At 48.4% G+C, this 19,862-nt stretch overlaps 2 protein-coding genes across 4 annotated transcripts in view; one reads left to right on the top strand and one right to left on the bottom strand.

Moving 5' to 3' along the window:
- Window positions 1-2,651: 2,651 nt before the first annotated feature.
- Window positions 2,652-8,771, top strand: FABP1 (fatty acid binding protein 1). The gene is made up of 4 exons (XM_045446785.1): window positions 2,652-2,789; window positions 4,382-4,554; window positions 6,686-6,778; window positions 8,648-8,771. The coding sequence occupies exons 1-4, from the start codon at window positions 2,723-2,725 to the stop codon at window positions 8,696-8,698; spliced, it is 384 nt and encodes a 127-aa protein (XP_045302741.1). The 5' UTR covers window positions 2,652-2,722; the 3' UTR covers window positions 8,699-8,771.
- An 8,292-nt stretch (window positions 8,772-17,063) lies between these two features.
- Window positions 17,064-19,862, bottom strand: part of SMYD1 (SET and MYND domain containing 1) — a 48,478-nt gene continuing 45,679 nt past the window's right edge. For all 3 annotated transcript variants that reach the window (XM_045446784.1, XM_045446782.1, XM_045446783.1), the window contains 2 exons: window positions 18,861-19,029; window positions 17,064-17,562 (listed from right to left, as the gene is read on the bottom strand). In XM_045446784.1, coding sequence (XP_045302740.1) covers window positions 17,404-17,562; window positions 18,861-19,029 — 328 coding nt within the window. In that variant the 3' untranslated portion in view covers window positions 17,064-17,403. The remainder of the gene's footprint in view (window positions 17,563-18,860; window positions 19,030-19,862) is intronic.

Raw genomic sequence — 19,862 nt, 5'->3', positions numbered from 1 at the left:
GCCAATGAGCAGCTTCAAATTCAACATTAGCTTTCCCGGAAGCCCTTAGTGCCTCACTGTCACTGGGGGTGTCTTTGTGACCCATCACCCCATACCCACTCAGTGGTTCCCCCTCCTTTTTGCCTGCTGCACTGTTCTTTCCTTTCCCTGATGTCCAGGTGGAGAAAGAAGACACAACCAAGCCTCTCCCTGGGTCCTGCACAACCCAGAAGTCCTTCCCCATCACTACCTTAGCCCTGGTTGACCACAGACCGTAGGTTTCACTCACTCTCTCCCAAGCAGCTTCTTTAGCCATTCACACACACACACACTGTTCATATCAGAGAGGAATTCTGATGCTAATTCTTAAGACACTGGATTTTTGACTTCCTTACATATACATATATAAAATAAAAAATCTTTGTCCCACACGGAGGAGATTAGGGTCTACTATGGGCACCCTCGATACAATAAGACATATATAAAGGTACATAATCAAGGTTCAGAACAAGATGAGAAGATGTGCCCGTAATCCTGTGAGCCACTCTCTCACTGCCAGCTAGGTGCAAGGGCATTTGAGGTAGCTAAAAATGCCTGTGAGTTCTGGACATACACGCCTGCTTAGTGTTCGCCAGGGACCATCCTGACCTGTGGCCTGGAAAGCACTTTGTGTCCTGGGCACTGTCAGAGGAGGAGGACTGAGCAGAGAGGGCAGAGGTGAGCACCTCTCTGCGCTGGAGGGAAAGGTTGACTGGTGTTAGGATCCACATGATGGCAGGCAACCAGTGCCCTCTGCACATGCCGCTCAGAAGGGAGTGATCTCTCCACAGAAGGGAGGAGGACTTTGACATTGAGCACATGGGTGGATGAGAGGACTTCTCAGGTACTTTGCCGGATCACCATGTTTCAGATTCTGGAGGTTTGGGAGAGGATGTGTGAGGGAGTTGGACAGAGTGCACCTCTACTGTGGGCTGACACACTTGCATGAGTGCCGTGCTCCTCCTTAGGTTTGTCTTCCTGCGTCCTTGGCACGAACCTTCGTCCACTCACCTGTCCCCTGGCTCATCTACAACCAGAACCTGAGGGCTGCTGGGTCTCCAGAGCAGACCCCCAGGAGCCCAGAGTTGGCAGGTGGGTAAGTGAGCATGTAGGCTTCCTGGGGATCATGCTGCAGATGAGAACAGACAGGATCTCCTGGCAGGGGAGAGCACTTCCAGGAAACAGAGGACTCTGGCTGTGATCTCCCTGGTGCAGGCTGGAATGGCAGAGCAGATCTCTCCTGGTGCAGGAGAAGGAGAAAGAATGGGCAGGGATGGGAAGACAGTGGTTGGCCCTGGGGTCTGGGATCACATGTTGCCAGCCCTGTTCACCTCCTCTCACACTGGAGATTCATCTAGGCATACGTGCCCGGTTAGACACACACACACACACATACACACCCTGATCCTGGCTGCCCAGCCCCAGGGTTTCAGTGATTTGAGGGGATAATGGGCCAACCTGACTACTCCATGTTTCTTATTTTCCTTTAACAAGAAGATCCATGGCCTCATTATCCTTTGATGGTTTTTATTTGCTGACTCATCATGAATTAGACGCTTGCTATGTGCCGGGTATTGGGAATACCAAGGAAGAAATGAAAAAGAATACATAGAGAAATAATCCCAGTAGGATTTGGATGATAGGTATTTGTGAAGTGTTCCAGGAGCCCAGATGGTTTATAGAGGAGGTGAACAGGTGGGGGTGAAGGATGGGCAGAGTCTCATCGGGAAAGCAAACCCGGGCATGGGCGCCCCTGACACCTTCAGCTGTCAATATGTACAGCCCAGCACGTACTACCTGCTTTCTTTCTCCTACCTCGTCTCTGCCTAATAAAGTGCATCTCAATTTCCATACACCCCATTTCAATGGTTCCCATCTGCCCTTCAGTACGTAGTACTTTGACATCTTTAAACGAAGACTGACGTGGATTGTGCAGAGCTTACAATTATCAAGAGGATTACCAGAATACAAAATAGCTCTAGGAGCTTATGACAACTTTGTAAAAATTAAGTTTGTGTAATGATAAAAATGGAAGAGATCATAAGGTTATGTAAATAAGATGAAGGTTTTTTGTTCCTTTTTTATTATTATTAGAGACAGAGGGGGCACAAGTGAGTGAGGGTAGAGAGAGGGACAAAGAGAAGTGAGGCCAGAGGTGAGACTCAAGCTCACGAACCCTGAGATCGTGACCTGAACCAAAGTCAGATGCTTAATGACTGAGCCACCCAGATGCCCAATAAGGTGAAGTTCTGAGTTTAAAGGGGTTCTTCGGTATTTTTCTGTGTATCTACATCTCAACACACGTGCATGTATATGCACACACTTACACACATATGCACACATACCTCTGCATGCAGGAACATATATGTGTGTACATATATGTAAGCATACATATACACACAAATTTACATTTCATGGAGGATTAGCACATTAAAGTCGCGGGGACTTAGGGCTTTGCACTTGACTGACCTCCACTAATGTTTGCTGAATTAGAGCAAACCACTGCTGTGCCCATCCTGGTTTTTTTTTTATCGTTGACCATTGCTCCTAGCAGTTAATGTTTGAACCTGGCCATAAAGGAGTCGACAGCTGCTGACCTATGGCCAACATTCGAAGCGGAAGGAGCCCCCTATAAATCAGCCCACACTGGACATCGCAGCCCACAGAGCTGCAGATCAGCTGTGGAGGGAGCCTCGTCGCCACCATGAACTTCTCCGGCAAGTACCAACTACAGAGCCAGGAAAACTTTGAGGCCTTCATGAAGGCAGTTGGTAAGTGCTGGGCGGGACGCCAAGGCTGGGGGTCATGGCGATGAGGGTCTGGCCCTGCCAGGGGTAGCGAATCAGAGTCTCGATGCTGGGATGGGAGGAAAGTTTCAGGTTCTGCACAGGCCAGAGGCCATGTGGTGCATCCTCTGCAGATATTTGCAGCTTGTGCTAGTATCACTCACTGGATGAGGCTACTTCATAGGCAAGTGGAAAGCACCGAGCTAGGGGCTGATCTGGATCGAAGCGATCTCTGCTGGTACCTCACTGTGTGAGCCTGCTCATTCATTCATTCATTCATTCTTCTAACATTGATTCGACTCCAATCATATGCCATGTTGGATGGATACCAGGGAGACAGATAACAATGAGCCACATTTCCAAGTCACAGTTTACAGACAGACAAAGAGATGAGATAGATGCAATAAAGTATCCCCTGATGTGTACTGAGCACTGACTCACTGCCAGGCACCGTGCTAGGCCCTTCACATGTAATAAATCCTCACCACAAATCTCTAAGTTGGGTACTAGTATTTTTCCCCATTTCACAGTCAAGACAACTGAGGCCTAAGAAGGTTAAGTGATCCTGACCAAGTTCACACAGGCAGGAGTGTCTGCCTTGGGATTTGAAGTAGAGGCTGGTTCCAGAGACCCAACTCTAATCCCCTGTGACTCCCAGAGTCATGTGCAGAAGGATGAGGTGCTCGCGGGAGGGCATGGATGGAAGGCTTGGTGGTGGTGAAGGTGAGCCTAGGCTGGGCCTTGGAAGATGAGCGAATGTCCCCTAGGGGACAGGGAGAGGGGAATGTGCTCCAGGTAGCGGGAACCCTCTGAATAAAGGGTCGATGTGCCAAAGAAGGGTGCCCAGGAGGGACAGGGTGGAGAAGACAGAAGGCAGGAGAGGAGGACCCTCAGGGATAGGCAAGGGCTAGGCTCTTCTCCTATAGGGTGTCTTTCGAATCCTTTACCTGGGCCATAGGACACTCCACCCCCACTGACACTGCACGTGGACCTCAATTTGTTTAACAGTATAGATATGGCCTGAAATTTGTGAAGCTCTGTCCCAGGGTGAGGGACTCCCACTGTGCCTTCCTCAAGAGCCTCGACAGCAGAGGCTGAGGCAGGGGTAGGGGAAGGAGGCTTTGTGGACACAACCCCAGCTTGTGAGTGTTGCCCCGGCACCTTATTCGTAGCTGCTCCTCTCACTCTCAGTAGGGACCTGGCTCAGAAAACGAACCGTGCAGTCAGTCTGGGTGTGGAGAATGGCACGCTGACACTCAGAGAGCAAAGTCTGGCGTGAGGAGGGAGAGCGAGCGAGAACCAGGGTGGTCACCAGAGGACAGGTTCTGCGGGACCCAGGAGTGTCCTCTTTACAACCCTCCTGGCAAAACAGCAGACCGCCAGGTCAGACCGAGGCAGGCCACCAACCTTTCCCTTCAGAGGTCAGCCCATGTTGCTCACAGGACTTGGTTCGTGCCTGCGGTCTCTGGGGGGGTACGGCGCCTCCCCCCCTGCCCCACGCCACAAAGTTTCTCTGTGACCGTCGCCTGGCAATCCCCACCTCTGCTCATCTCTGAACCTCACATGGTTTCCACCAGGTCTGCCTGACGAACTCATCCAGAAGGGGAAGGACATCAAGGGGGTGTCGGAGATCGTGCAGAACGGGAAGCACTTCAAACTCACCATCACCACGGGGCCCAAAGTGATCCAAAATGAGTTCACTTTGGGGGAGGAGTGTGAGCTGGAGACCATGACTGGGGAGAAGGTCAAGGTAGGAGGTGCCCCCTCGAGCCACCCTCTGGTTCTGGAACTTTCCTTGGAACCTGGCCGCAGGGCTTCATCCCACCAGGCTCTCACCTCACAGTCCCCACCATGGATACCTTATCTCTGAACCCACCTCTGGGCTGGGAGGCAGAAAGACAAGACAGCTCTAGGGAAGAAGCTCTAAGGAAACCCTTCCTGTTTTCCTGTGACTGGGTGGGTGCTATGACCCAAGAACCCGAGCTCTCCCACGTGGAGGATATGGGGGGACCAGTCACAAGTTCTCCCAGGCCCAGACAAGCAGGAGTCAGCAAAAAACCCTAAGCAGAGCTGTGATGTCATCCCTGAGCCCAAAGGAAACTGGCCTTGCTGAGCCTAGAGCTGCTGGTCATGGGGAGAGACTTCCTGGAAGAGGGGCTGGCAATATCAAGAATACCAGAATACCAAGACCCCAGGCAGGCCCTCAGACTGAGTCCGAGCCCCTGGCCTCAGCTACCTCATCTGTAAAATGGGCACAGACACCCTTCCCTGACTGAAGGCAGTGGGCAGGGCACCATCATTCCGCTGGGCTGTGGCTCAGGGTGTGCAGTAAGACCTGGGTGTAGACTATGGGAGTGGTCAGAAGGAGATGGCAGAGAAATCCAGGGGGCAGGAGGCTCCTCACTAGAGACCTCTCTTCCTCCCTGGGAAAGTCCACACACCCCAGCACAGCCAACGCCACAGAGCAGCCATCTTCACCCTTCCCCTCCAGACAACTTTATGCATCGGCCTCAGCATGCTGGCCTTTTTACCTCTTCTGATGGCCTCTTATTTCCGCTTCTCCAGATATAACATCACAGCTCAGGAAATCTGTAACAGGAAATTGTCTTGAGAGGCCCATAGTAAGGGGCAAGCCCTTATGGGTTTTACCACAGTGTCTTTTTCTTTCTTTTCTTTTCTTTTTTTTTTTTAACGTTTATTTATTTTTGAGACAGAGAGAGACAGAGCACAAACGGGGGAGGGTCAGAGAGAGGGAGACACAGAATCGGAAACAGGCTCCAGGCTCTGAGCTATCAGCACAGAGCCCGACGCGGGGCTCGAACTCACGGACAGCGAAATCATGACCTGAGCTGAAGTTGGCCGCTTAACCGACTGAGCCACCCAGGCGCCCCCACAGTGTCTTTTTCCAATTGTCCATCCTGGAGGCAAATTTCTAACTTTGGCCAGGGTGTTCTGTTACTTGCTGGGTTTCTGTTGCTTCTTCCTGGACACATAAGGCTTGAAACAGAGACCACGATAGAAAACATAAACGTGCCAGAAGGAATACATACCAACGCTAAATATGTGTTTTCCCAACTGGCCAGTAGTTGGAATTTTGCTACTACCTCTTTCCATCAGCTTGGACAATTAAGATTTTACTGATTTTATTTTAGTGCTTGTAGTCGACACCACTTCGGTGTCCTATGCTCATTTCTAGTTCACATATCATAAATCAAAAGTTTTTGGGGCCCCTGGGTGGCTCCTTCGGTTAAGAGGCCGACTTCAGCTCAGGTCATGATCTCATGGTTCGTGGGTTCGAGCCCCGCGTCGGGCTCTGTGCTGACAGCTCAGAGCCTGGAGCCTGCTTCGGATTCTGTGTCTCCCCCTCTCTCTGCCCCTCCTCAGCTCGCAATCTGTCTCTGTCTCTCTCAAAAATAAAATTAAAAACATTAAAAAAAATTAAAAAAAATTTAAAAAAATGAAAGTTTGACAAAAGGAGCCCTGACATTTTCTTTAAGTTTTAAATTTTTTTCTAATTTTTATTTATTTTTGAGAGACAGAAAGAGGCAGAGTGTGAGCAGGGGAGGGGCAGAGAGAGAGAGACAGAGACACAGAATCCGAAGCAGGCTCCAGGCTCCAGGCTCCGCAAGCTGTCAGCACAGAGCCCAATGCAGGGCTTGAACCCACGGGAGATCATGACCTGAGGCAAAGTCGGACGCTTATCTAACTGAGCCACCCAGGCGCCCCTTCTTTAGCTTTTAAATGAACCTCCCATCTTTAGAGCTGGAGAACAAGGGGGTATGCTAGGCTGAGGCTGCTGTAAGCAGAGACCCCTGCAGGGGAGGAGCCAGCCTCATTAGCGAGAGACGTTCCTCACAGGTCATCTCTTCTGTCTCCTGCAGGCAGTGGTTCAGATGGAAGGTGACAATAAGCTGGTGACAACTTTCAAAGGCATCAAGTCTGTGACCGAACTCAATGGCGACATAATCACCAACGTAAGTTGGCCCTCTGAGCTTATGGTTCCCGGTGCTTGAGGGGAGGGGAGAGGTAGAGTGGGGAGGAGCTCTATCACCTTTCCTGTTGTCAGTCCCTGCTACCACTTACTGAGGACCCATTATGTTCGGCACTTTACACACATTCTATCTTACCCAACAACCCTAAGTTCTCTAAGTGGGGAAACTGAGGCAACACATAGCCAGGGAATGGCAGAACTGGGGTTCCTCTGATCGGGGCCTGTCACACAGGGCCGTCCTCCACAGCTGTACCCTGCACAACCCTACAGGGAGCCACTCCCATTATACATGGTGTAGACTTGTATTCTTATTACCATCTTGAAGTGCATGTCAGTTAACCGTCTTGTTCTGACAAAATTAGTGCAGCGTATTTGGATAGTTTCCCAGCAGATAGAAGTATAGTATCTTGAGGAAGGGGCATCCTTTTTTAATTCACCCAAGACCCCCCATGTGTTGGAGGTGGGCCCCAGCTGGTGCTTCTCCACCTCTCCTGAGTTCCTTCAGCCTGCCCTTCCATCCCCACTTTCCAGGTCGGGGTCAACCCCCCGCTCTTCCTTCTCTCCTCATTGCTGTCTCCTTTCTTCCACCCATACCCCAATGGGATGGGGGAACAAGAGGTGCTTGGTAGGACGAGCCACTGTTCGTGCGTGGCCCACCTTTCTCAGTCGCCACTGGGATGTGGCCACAAGACTTGCTCACAGGCATTTACGAGGAGAATCATATTCATAGCAGCTTCGTGGCAGCTTATCAGAATGGCACACACCAGTTGTGCAATCCTCCTTGGTGCCTGACTGCCGACCATGTCCTATCCCTGATTTGGGGGTGAATAGTACAGTGTTTCTCTTGCAGTTATATTCCCGTGGCTCTTCTTTGCTTTGGGGAGTAACAGAAGGCAGAACACTACCCAGGGAGTCTGTTGCACCCCTGTTCAAGTGGGAAAAATCCCTCAACTAGGGAGGGTGTGAGAGTCAGCCAGGAAACATGTGGTCCCACCCCTGTTGGACACATTCACAGCACATCAGGAAGGTGCCAGAAGGAGGAAGGGAGATGAGCCTAGACTCAGTTCTGGCCAAAGTCCTTTGATAGGCTTTTTTTGTACTTTGATATGCATTTGATAGCTCCCCTAATCTTTCCCTCTGCTGCGAGGGAGGCAGGCTGAGGGATTTAATAGACAGGCTGACCTGTCCAAGGTCACCCAGCTAATGAGCTATAGAACCATGGTTCAAACCTAGTTCTTTCCATTCTATTCCATTGCTGCTGAAGCTAAGGGGCTCCTTTGTAACCCTGATGACATTACCCTGTGTCATTGTCACAGACCTGTTCAAGAGAACCAGTGGGGGGCAGTGGTGGTGGGGTTGTGTGGGAGAAAGGAATGTCCCTCAAAAATTCAAAAACTGGTTAATCCAATGGTCCAATGCTTTTATATGCTTCATAGCTCTTTGGGAGGAAAATTTTGCAATGCCTACTATGTTCCAGGCTACGTGCTTACGTGTGTTTCCATGCACATGTGCTCCTGGTCCTCAACATGTGTTTGGTACGTAGTAAGCAGGCACTCAATGAAACTGAGAAATTGGACTGGACTGGACCCATTTGGATGGTCTTGCCCTCACTGCCATTGATATAGAAAGGAATTCACTAAAAGGCAGGACAACTCTCCACATGAGGAAGTGAAGTGACCAAGATCTGGCATGGGATTTTAGAAAAGACTGCCAACCCTTCCTCTGGTCCTATAGAAAACTTCGGGTTGTTTCTCATGCTAGCATATTTGGGATGATTTTGTAGCCTTAATTACCTTTTGCAACTCCACATCAGATGAACATTTTGTGATTTTTTTTTTTTTTTGACTTTCAGACCATGACACTGAATAACATTGTCTTCAAGAGAATCAGCAAGAGAATTTAGACAAGTCTGCGTTTCATATTCTTTTACTGTGTAAAATTAATGTAATAAAGTGAACTTTGTTTTAAAAAAAAAAAAAAGTCTTTTCTTCTCGACAGCCTGTCATTGATGGTGCTGAGTATCAGTGTGCATTGACCACCTATATCTTTGTAAACCTTGATCATCTGCAGGTTCCATCCTGCTGGGTCAAGTCTGAAGGGTGATTCTCACCCTGAAAGCGGACCCTAGGCTGCCCACTCAGGTGACCCTACAGGGAAGCCAAGATGTGGCTGGATGTGTATGGCAGCCCTGGAATGACGTTCCTGGTCATCCAGACAGGCAAGGAGCTGGAGTAAGAGGGTGTGCTGGCTGTCTGTGGGGACAGAGAACAGGAATGCTGCGCAGGCAAAGGGGAGCTATGCCTGTCAGTGTGGTCATGGTGTCCCCGCCCACCAAGGGACATGAACCAAAAGACCAGGCTCTGACCCACCAAATGAACAATTCACTCTCCTGAAGAAGGGCTGACGGAGGAGCTTAGCAGGAGGCACCAGAAGTGGACAGAGGAAGGTCAGGTGGACATTCCCTCTGTGCTATGGGCAAAGGCAGAATGTGGAAAAAGGATTTCTCTGAACAGCACTTTGTATCAGGCTCCGGTAGCTGTTATAGGTTGAGTTGCACCCCGCCACCCTAAAATTCACATGTTGAAGTCCTAACCCCCAGGACGGCAGATAGTGACCTTGTTTTGAAATACAGACATTGCAAATATAATTGGTTAAGTTAAAAGGAAGTCATGCTGGGGTAAGGGGGACCCCTAATCCATTATGGCTGGTGTCCTTATGAAAGGGAGACTTTTGCAGACAGAGACATCCACACGAGGAGTGTGCCACACGGAGATCAGAGTTATGCAGCCACAAGCCAAGGATGTACCAGAATCTAGGAGAGAGACCTGGAACAGATCCTTCCCTACCTCCTTCAGAGGGAGCATGACCCTGTCTTCACCATGATCTCAGACTTCTGGCCTCCAGAACTGTGAGATAATACACTTCTGTGGTTTACGCTGCGCAGTCCGGGGTACTTTGAAATGGCACCCCTAGCAAGCTGATACGGTGCTCATTCCCCACATCCAAAGAACTGCCAAGCCCAGACACGTCTACCTTCATCATGTCTTTCAGCCTCAGAATGGCACCAGCCCACAGAGCACTCTCAACAAAGTTGCCTTAAATATGAATGAACCTGTCACATTTCCTACCTCCTCTCTTCCCACTTCCAGAGTTGAAACCCCGTAACTTGTTATGTGGATGGTTGCACAGGACTTGTGGCGTCTCCCCACCACCCCCCTCTCAGCTACAAATCTCCACCCTACTAATAGTCCTCTTCCGTAAAAATAGCACTGATCATAAAGCTTCCTAATTCATTGCCTCTCACATAAGAGTCAAACTCCTCAACCTGCATTCATGTCTCTATATCAGGAGGCAGGAAACCTTTTCTATAAAAAGCCAGAGAGTAAATATTTTCAGCATTATGGGCCATCCAGTCCCCGTCACAGCTGCCCAGTTCTGCTCTTACAGCACAAAGCAGGCCCAGGCAATACACCAACAAACGGGCATGGCTGTGTTCCAACAAAACTTTATGGACACTGACATTTAAATTTCGTATCATTTCCGGGTGCCTGGGTGGCTCAGTCAGTTAAGTGTCCGACTTCAGCTCAGGTCATGATTTTGCAGCCTGTGGGCTTGAGCCCCGCGTCAGGCTCTGTGCTGACAGCTCAGAGCCTGGAGCTGCTTCAGATTCTGTGTTTCCCTCTCTCTCTGCCCCTCCCCTACTCCGTCTCTCTCTCTCTCTCTCTCTCTCACTCTGACTCTGTCTCTCTCTCTCAAAAATAAACATTAAAAATTTTAATCTCATATCATTTCCATGTGACATAAAATAGCATTTTTCTCTTGATTTTTTTCTCAACCATTTAAACACAGAATACCATTCTTAGCTTGCACACCATATAGAAACAAATGGCAGCTGGATCTGACCCATGGACTGTAGGTTGCTGACCCTTGCTTGATTATAGTCTGCCCTGCCTTATCGAGCTTCAACCCTTTCCTATAATATACATTCCAATCAAGCTAAACAATCTCTCATTGCCCTAGCAATTTAAGTGCCGCCTACTTCAAGAAGACTTCTTGAATCGCACAGCTGAAAGTACTCTTTCCCTCCCTCTGGCATTTTATCTACACCAGTTTATTGGATGAAATTCTTCCTACCTTGCACTACAGTATTTGACATATGTGGAGTGGGGTCTTAGAAAAAGAGGGAGCCCATAATTTGGGGAACTGAGGCACACTTAAGGAAAGAGCTTCAGAGCTTCAGTAAGAATTCAGAGGTAGGAGATACAAGAAAAATAAAAAACCCTAAAGCACACTACAATATGCCATTCACAAAAATAAGTTCTAGACGAACTAAAGAGCTAGATGAATAAATGTGAAACATTAAAAATAGACATAGTAGATAAATCAGTATATATTGACGTACAGGTGCAAAAACCATGAAGAAAAAGATTAATTCATATTACAAAGGTTTGTATGAAAAGAGACTATAAACACAGTTTCCAAAACAAGCAACCGCATGGGAGAAATTATTTGTGACTTACATAACAGAGGTTGACACAATATAAAAACCTCTTCCAAATCAGTAAGAAGCCCAACAAGTCAATGGGAAGGTGGGGTGAGCACATTAATGGGCAATTCACAGTGTGAAACATGCTTAGTCTCAAAAGTAATCAGGGAGGAGGGTTTTAAGATGAGATACCATATTACAAATCAAATTAGTAAAAAGTAAAAGGATTGATAACAAGGAGCGTTTGCAAGGATATGAGTCAAGAATGGCTCTCCCATCACTGGTAGAGATGTAAATTGTGTAACGGTACCTACTAATATTTTCTAAGTTCCTTAACACCTAGCAATGGCACTCTTATATGTCTCCCTAGAGAAGTGTTTGGACACATATATAAAAATGCCCACGAGTAAGAAAGGGCTAGATAAACTGTCGCATAGCCATACTCTGAGTTATTGAACCCATGGGGTGGCCCGTGGTCAGGCTGCGTGTTGTGCTTCTCTGAGACTGATGAGGTACTCCTGGGCAACGTGAGATTGGGGGATTTGTATGTAGTGCTGGGCCAGGAGCGGGCAAGGCAGCTTCCAGAGGTGCTGTTAACCCTCACGCACTGGATGTTATCATCAGCACTGTGCACACCTCAGTCCAAGAGCTTGCACCTCTGACTGCCCTCACATATGTTCCTCTTCTCTCTGCTACATGCCCCAACTATGCTGATTCCCTCCTGCATTCTTTTTTTTTTTTTTCTTTTTTAATGTTTATCTATTTTTGAGAGAGAGAGAGACAGGGCATGGGCAGGGGAGGGGCAGAGAGAGAGAGGGAGACAGAGAATCTGAAGCAGACTCCAGGCTCTGAGCTGTCAGCACGGAGTCCAACATGGGGCTTGAACCCACAAGTCCTGAGATCATGACCTGAGCCGAACGAAGTCTGACGCTTAACCAACGGAGCCACCCAGGTGCCCCAGGAAAGATTTCTTTAATGGCGTTTTTAACTACTCGTTCTGCTACTCGTATGTAGTGGACCGCGTTTTTATAGATTGACAACACTACAAATGAATGTGTTCTTTTAAAGTTAAGCCAATTGCCCCGGTATAAATATTCCCACCATGGCCAACACCAAGCTATCGACGTGATGTTGATGAATGCAGAGTTTGGAAGAGATGTGCACAGTCCACTCTCACAGGCTGGGAAGAGCTGGTTCCCACATACTGCTGCTTGCATCTACCCTCGACCTTCACTTTCCTCTTAGGGGAAGGGACCCTGGACAGCACCATGGCCGGAGTGCCCACGAAGCACTTAGGATGAGCCAGGCACCATTCAGAGGGCTTTCACATTTTAAAAGTTTAATTCTCACATCAACTCTGTGTGGTAGGTAGAAATGAGGAAATTGAGGCATGGGTGAAATCACCAGTCCAAGGTCATGCTAACCTTAGGAGAGCTGAGAAAGGAACGTCACTTGTCTCTGCATCCATAATCTTAAAAACCACACTATTCCCTAAAACTGCATTGTCTGATACAGCAGCCAGTAACCACGTTGGCTTTTAAAACTGAAATTAGTTGAAATTAAATAAAATTTAAAATTCTGCTCCTCACTCATACTAGACACATCGCTAGAGCTTGAAAGGTGTAGGGGCTAGGGGCTACGGTACTGCACAACACAGACATGGTATATTTTCATCATTATAGAAAGTTCTATCAGAGAGTGCTGCTCTAAACAGACTATCAGAAAGAAAGAAGCCACACATATTTGCTTGGAAATATGGACGATTTAATGGCCTTGTTGACTGCTATAACATAAAAACTCAAAAATACGCAGTGTTACTTGTCTCTTCTGCTCTGAGATGAGCAAAGTCATTCACTTATTCATTCATTCAACACATATTAACTGAGCACCTAGTCCCAGGACCTGTGCCAGGTTCTGGGGATTGAAAGACAAAGAAAGGGACACAGCTCCTGCCCTCCAGGAGCTCACAATCTGATGGAGGAGGCAGACAAGGAAAAAGGCAATTATTAGTCATGAGGACAGTGCGATGGTGGGGGATTCGAGGGTGATGTGAGAGACTGAGATAGGCAGCCAGCAGAATCCAAGGCACTCAGGGAAGGCTTCACAGAAGGGGTGATTTCCTAACTGGATGTTGAAAGATGACTAGGAGTTGGCAGGTTTCAGATATTTTAGATAGAATGTTTCAAAATTCAAAGAGAGGCCCAGGAGAACATGGGTCACTCAGGGACCCAGGAGTGAATGGGGTTTGACTGGAGTCTAGGACGCAGTGGAAGCAAGTAGCTAGAGCAGAAGTCAGTCTGAGGGGCAGATGTGGGGGAGGGGAGAAAGGAAAGAGAAAGAGTTTTGTTTTGGATGTGCCGAGGGTGGTGTGCCTGGACAACATTCGAGGGGGTATGTGGGGCTGGAGCTCAAGAGCAAGGTCTGGGAATACAGATTTAACACTAATCAGCCTCAAGGTGGTGATTAAACAAAAGGCCTGGCTGGGCTCATGCAGGGAGTGCGCAAAGCAAGATGAGCACGGACCAAGAATGACCAGAAGGAACAAACCCAATCCCAGGAAATACGTCAATGTTTCCGGGGCAGGTAGAGAAATGGGGTCGGGGAAGAAGAGAAACCACACCAGAGGATCATCACAAGAAGTGGTATCCAGATATCAAGGGCTGGGAGTGTCAACTGTGCAAAGAGGCCAAATAATATACAGACTAAGGTACCCGCCCACCAGAGTCGACCTTGGTATGAGCCATTTCAGTGGAGTTCAGGAAGCCAGCCTGCAGTGGGCTCAGGAACAAATGAGAAGTCAAGAAAGGCAGAGAAGAACTATGAGAGACAAGTCTTTTATTTTTTTTAATGGTTACTTATTTATTTTGAGAGAGAGAGCATGCAAGTGGGAGCAGGGGCAGAGAGAGAGGAAGAGAGAGAATCCCAAGCAGGCTCCACGCTGTCAGCATAGAGCCTGATGCGGGGCTCGATCTCACAAACCATGAGATCATGACCTGAGTCAAAATCAAGGGTAGGACACTTAACTGACTGAGACACACATGTGCCCTGAGAGATAAGTCCTTTAAAAAAAAGTACTCAGTGGGCTCCTGAGTTAAGTGTCTGACTCTTGATTTCTGCTCAGGTCATGATATGATCGTGAGATTGAGCCCCGTGTTGGGCTCTGTCTGCACTGAGCATGGAACCTGCTTGGGATTCTCTCTCTCCCTCTGTCTCTGCCCCTCCCTTGCTTGCACGCTCTCTCTCAAAATAAATAAACATTAAAAAAAATACTCGGCTGTGAAGATTATGATCAAAGAGCCCTCAGCACGTTTGTTGATGGCATTGAAGAAGGCAGTGGACAGAGGAATGTCAAGGATCCATGGTGGTGAGGGAATGAAAGGTGAAGCAAGGCCCTGAGGACATCAGAGGGGAAGAAGTCCACAGCACAGGTGGAGAGTTAGCTTTGTGGGAGGAGAGGGGCTCCCGTTCCATGAGTGTGAGAAGGAGGAAAAGAAGGTCAAGCACAGACAAGACGTGCATGAATGTGGGAAGAGGATTGAGGGAGTCCCATCTTCTGGCCTCTGTTTCTCCATGAAGCAGGAGATGAGGTTCTGCTGAAAGCAGAGGACTCGAGGACAGGAGCGAAGGCCTCAAATAGCTACTGGGCAAAAGGGAGAGACAGCCAATGAAGGGCACATGAAATACTTCTGGGCTGCGCCCAAAGGCCAGCTGAGGTTGGCAAGGAGTTTGTAGAAGTGCATGTTTTCCGAGAGCCACTGTTCTCCCTGACTGTTCTTAGCATCTCCAGGAGCAGCAGACAGAAAACAAGACAGCCAAATTAATCCAGGGTTGAGACTCTGCCAGGCAGAAAGGGACAACGGGCAGAAGCTTATTTGGAAGGAAGCAAAGAAAGTAGCAGGTGAAACACTCCAGTATACATGTCATATAGTAATCTGGGGTGGAGAAAAAAGAGAGGCGAAAGGTAGGAAGCAATGACCAGAAAGTTAAACATCAAAAATGGAGAAATTGAGGCGCCTGGCTGGCTCAGTCAGTAGAGCATGTGACTCTTGAGCTCAGAGTTGTGAGTTCAAGCCCCACACTGCGTGTAGAGTTTACTTAAAAATAAAATAAAATAAGAATGGAGAAACTATGGCCAGGAGAGGGTGCTAATGGAAAAACTGGAAAGATATCTGTAATTGAGTAAATAAAGAATTTGTGAAGCAAGAGGACTAGATGATTTTTGTGAGGGGACATTGAAGACACCAAATTTGAGGCAGAGGGGGTGGAAAATAAGACCATGAATATGGGAGCATGACCGGCGGAATGGCAGACGACAGTGACAGAGAAGGGTAGTGGGTGGGGGGCAGGTTTTATAGGAGGCAGAAAAGTGATTATTTCAATGTGCAGTTGGGCCCCTGGAAGAATGCTGGTGCCATCTGTAGGTCTGTTGGTATGAAGGCTTGGAAGAATGGCCAATCTTCCTGTGAAAGCTTCTAGAGAAGGGGGTATCCTTGAAGAAGAGCCAAATGCCAGACATGAATATTGTGCAAAGACGTAGCACATTCACAGAGCTTTTGGTCAGTTTTTTTGGCATATTTGCAGAGCCACTGGAAAGGTTAAGAGGGAGGCAGTGGGTGGTTTTGAGGATGAAAAAGTAGGAACGGAGGAACCAACACTTTAGGCAGAGATGACAAATATGGGGCCTGGTGGCATCGCCTGCAGATGGTTAGAGCTCTGGGGTCAAGGGTGGCCCCAGGTGGTATAGAAGAGTTGGTGACACTCCCCAAATGGATAGCTTTGCTCCAGGATTCCCCCAAAACATTGGTGAGAAGTTTAGGACCCCAGAAGTTAATGGAACAACTAGATTTGGCCGATCCCAAGACCCTAACTCTTGGTTGGAAACCACAGCAACCTCCCAGGAAATGATGACAAGTCAGTCATGTCCCCAAGGAGATCCTAACCTAGGCATGCAGAGTCCGGATTAGACTTTCCCCCTGGTGAGACTTGCAGAGGCCTCGGGGGATGGGCAGTGAGAGAAATTAAGCAAGAGAAATCATAATTATTCCTTACTAGGAATAGAAATTTGCTCGGGGCCTATGATGAGGCCTAAGCCAGTAAAGACTATCCAGGCACATGTAACCAAATAAAATCTCCCCAAACCAATTCTGCTGAACCCATGACCATCAGGTATGTGTGTTTCCAAGTTTCTCCTTCAGCTTCACCCTGCTAAGACTTCAATCCTGGTTGACCAGTGGCCAATAAAATCTCAGATATTGTTCAAGTAGCACCCACATCATAGGGAATCAAAGCTTGACAGTGAGGATGGGTGGGGGGAGACACTCCCTCTGTGTGTTTTAGAAATAGTTTCAGAATAATACTTGGAATCCAGACTTTAAACTGAGGCCTTGAGTGGTTTGGGCAAAGCCCCACCTATTTCTGCACATTCATCTCATTCTCATATTTACTAAGAGGTTTTGGTTCTCTGAGTAGAACTCAAATGGCCCAAACATCACCCCCTTCTTTATAATCCCACACTAATCTGAGGAAACTAGACATCATCCATCCTAGTCGGACAAGACCTGAGTATTCCAGACCATGAGTAAGACCAGCAGTCCCTGAGATACCTGCACAGGTGGGTCAGCAGTCATCTGAGGCTCCTGGCACCTGCCACCCTCTCAGCTCAAATATCATCTCCTCCATGATACTCCTCCAAATGCGTGTGTGCACACACACGCACACACGCATGCACACACACACACACACACACCAGCCACATGCCCTCCACTGCACCCCCCCCCCCATATAGTTTACCATTGCATTTATTATTATACTGTGCTTTAATTGTTTACATTTTGGCTGCCCAGCTACATTTGAAGCCTCTTTATCCCTTGGGTCTACCACCCAATAAATATTTACAGGATAAATTGGGCTAGGCTAGGCTGGGCTGGGGTAGAGTTCAACTGAATCGAACTGAGTTTAAATGAACCAAAATGAACTTAGGAACATAGAGCAGTATACTCCCACAGCAACAAGCGTGAACACGACCCTGACTTCCTCATCAAGGGTCTTCCCAGAAACCTACCACCTCCAGAACATCTCCCCAGGTCCCCAGCCACGGTGCCCCTCCCCCACCAGACCGGTCCTCATTGCTTCTTATGGAACAGAGCCGGGGCTGGCTCATTGCTGGGCTCTGCCATGACCTGCATGGGCTGGTTGTTCAGGGCGGCCTCACGCATCTTGTGGTACATGAACTCGTTCTGGCGGAACATGCGCAGCTCCATCTCCGTCTGCATCCGCATGGCCTATGGGACATAAATACACAATAAACGGTGATGACAGGTCACCAGGACGTATTGGCCTCTGACCTACCTTTGCCCCTTTGGAAAGGGCAGACAATGGGGTAAATGACTCCCAGACACTGAGATTCAGCTGTTCCCACTCCGAGGACACACAGATACACACACACACACACACACACACACACACACACACACACATCCTCTGGGGGCTTAAAGTCCTGGGAGTGGGCTCGGTTTGTTAGGGAGAGGGAGGCAGACCCCTGAGAAAGTAGCTGCTTGAGGGATTGTTCACAGCAGAGAATGCTTGTTCACAGGAACTGACAAGTGGGGATTGGGTTTGAACCCTGGATCCTGCACATAGGTCCCAACTAACACTGTGGGACCTTAGGCAAATGACACCTCCTTTCAGACCTCAGTTTCCTCACACGTAAAGTGGGTGAGATTCCTTCATACGTCACAATGGACCAAGAAGATTACAGTTTGTGATGCATAGAAAAGCCCCTATGCTCCCATATTTCCATGCAAGAAACATTTACCAAGGGCCAGGCATCATTGAGGCACTAAGGATACAGCAGTGAAGAAGGCAGAGCCTTTGGCAAACTTAATATACTATACATAAAGTTAGTCTTCTCAGACATTTTATGACACTGAAGTCTGTCCTCTTTCCCTGTACCATACTGAATGAGGACTGTCCTTTGAACCCTGTCACCCTCAAATAAACCAGCTCTTCCAAACACAAAGGAAACCCCAGCTATTAAGACCAGGCCATTTGCTAGGCACTGTTCTGAGTGCTTTTTACACATTAACTCACTGAACCCTTATCACAACCCTATCCTTTTTCTCCCTTTTACTGATGAGGAGACTGGGGCCCACACATTCCACGTTTGCACTCACATAGCTAGAAAGTGGTAAAGCTGGAGTTCAGTCTCAGCAGCCTGATTCCAGGGCCTATGCTCCCCAGCTCTGCTCTATGCGGCACAAATTCTAATGTACGTGGCTGCACGCATACTGCTGGTTAGGCTTTCCCAGTCCACGCTTGGAGCATCTCAGGGTTCAAACCTCAGCTTTGCCATCCACTCACTACGTGACCAGAGACAGGTTAATCCCCTTCCCGGGGCCTCAGTTTGCTCGGATGTAAAACAAGGGGGGTGGTGAACTAAAGCAGTTCTGAATTCCCTTCTGCTCCAGCAGGCAATCTATGGGACTCCCCAAATGCAGAGTCCAGAACTCTGGGGTCTGCAGCTCCCATCCTTAGAGAGCTCAGACCAGACAAGGATGCCCATCTCTGAGATGCTACTTGCCTCTAAGTCCTTGGTGATTGGGTGGGAGGGTCCATGTGTCACCAGGAGAATGGCATAGGCTTTGCAGATCATCCCGTGCCCCACCTCAATGTTCCCAGCATGCCAGTTGGTCAGCCCTGCCCGCATCACGGCCATGCCCAGCTGGGCATTGTTGGGGTGGTAGAGCTTCCTGTGGGGGCATAGCAAATAATTGTACAAATCATCCCAACCTTCCTGAGAGGGGCACGGTATTTGACAGCTCACCATGTACCCTCATTGATTCAGTCCATCTGCTCTCCCATCAGCACCATGAGGCATCTACAGCCCATTGGGCAGGGCCTGAGCCACAGAGAAGGTGGGCAGTGACCAAAAACACTGAATGGTGAGGCTGTGAGAGCTGAGACTCTGACCTGGGCCACCAAGGCAAGTCCTCATGGGGAAATGGAGTCAGGATTGGACTCTGAACTAGAGGACAGGAGGCTGGGAGCTCTCAGGAGCACCCCAGCCTTCTCCCTGCAAAGTAGACGTTCAGGGGAATAAAAATAACTTGAATGTCCTTTTTGGAACAGAACTGTATTCTCACCTCCTTGGCACGGTCCTAACAGAGCTTCCTTTTAGCATATTGTACAATCTTCCTGGCTTTTGTTTATGAGGAACATTCTCTCCAAAAAAAAATGTACCTTCTTGTGCCAACATACTCATTTGGTCAAAGATACAAATTCACATGCCAACGTGGACATGGAAGGCAAGAGAAAGACACTGGCAGAGGGAAGGCAGGAACTGTGCATTTTCTAATTTATAAGCAGGGATGGCTAACACTTTTTTTTTTTTTTTAATAAAAGAAAGGTCACAGGGTTGCCTGTGCTGACTGCCAGGGGGAAATCCTTTCGAAGCACTTAAAAGCAAGCTGAACTTAGCCTTAAGAAAACCAAATGCAGAAGGGGCCACCCAAGTGGTAGATGTGCTAGAGGATTTGGGGAAGACCAGGGATGACCCATAGGTATCATCTCAGGTACTAACTCT

The sequence above is a fragment of the Leopardus geoffroyi genome, chromosome A3 (assembly GCF_018350155.1).
Source record: "Leopardus geoffroyi isolate Oge1 chromosome A3, O.geoffroyi_Oge1_pat1.0, whole genome shotgun sequence".
NCBI classification, from domain to species: domain Eukaryota; kingdom Metazoa; phylum Chordata; class Mammalia; order Carnivora; family Felidae; genus Leopardus; species Leopardus geoffroyi.
Note: the sequence above shows the minus strand (reverse complement) of the source record. Positions and strands in the feature narration are given on the sequence as shown.

What these genes read in the sequence shown, in the direction of transcription:
- FABP1 (XM_045446785.1), top strand. Translation starts at nt 2,723, where the DNA reads ATGAACTTCTCCGGCAAGTACCAACTACAGAGCCAGGAAAACTTTGAG. An exon ending in GGCCTTCATGAAGGCAGTTG is followed by an intron (nt 2,790 to 4,381) that starts GTAAGTGCTGGG and finishes GGTTTCCACCAG; the next exon opens with GTCTGCCTGACGAACTCATC. An exon ending in TGACTGGGGAGAAGGTCAAG is followed by an intron (nt 4,555 to 6,685) that starts GTAGGAGGTGCC and finishes TGTCTCCTGCAG; the next exon opens with GCAGTGGTTCAGATGGAAGG.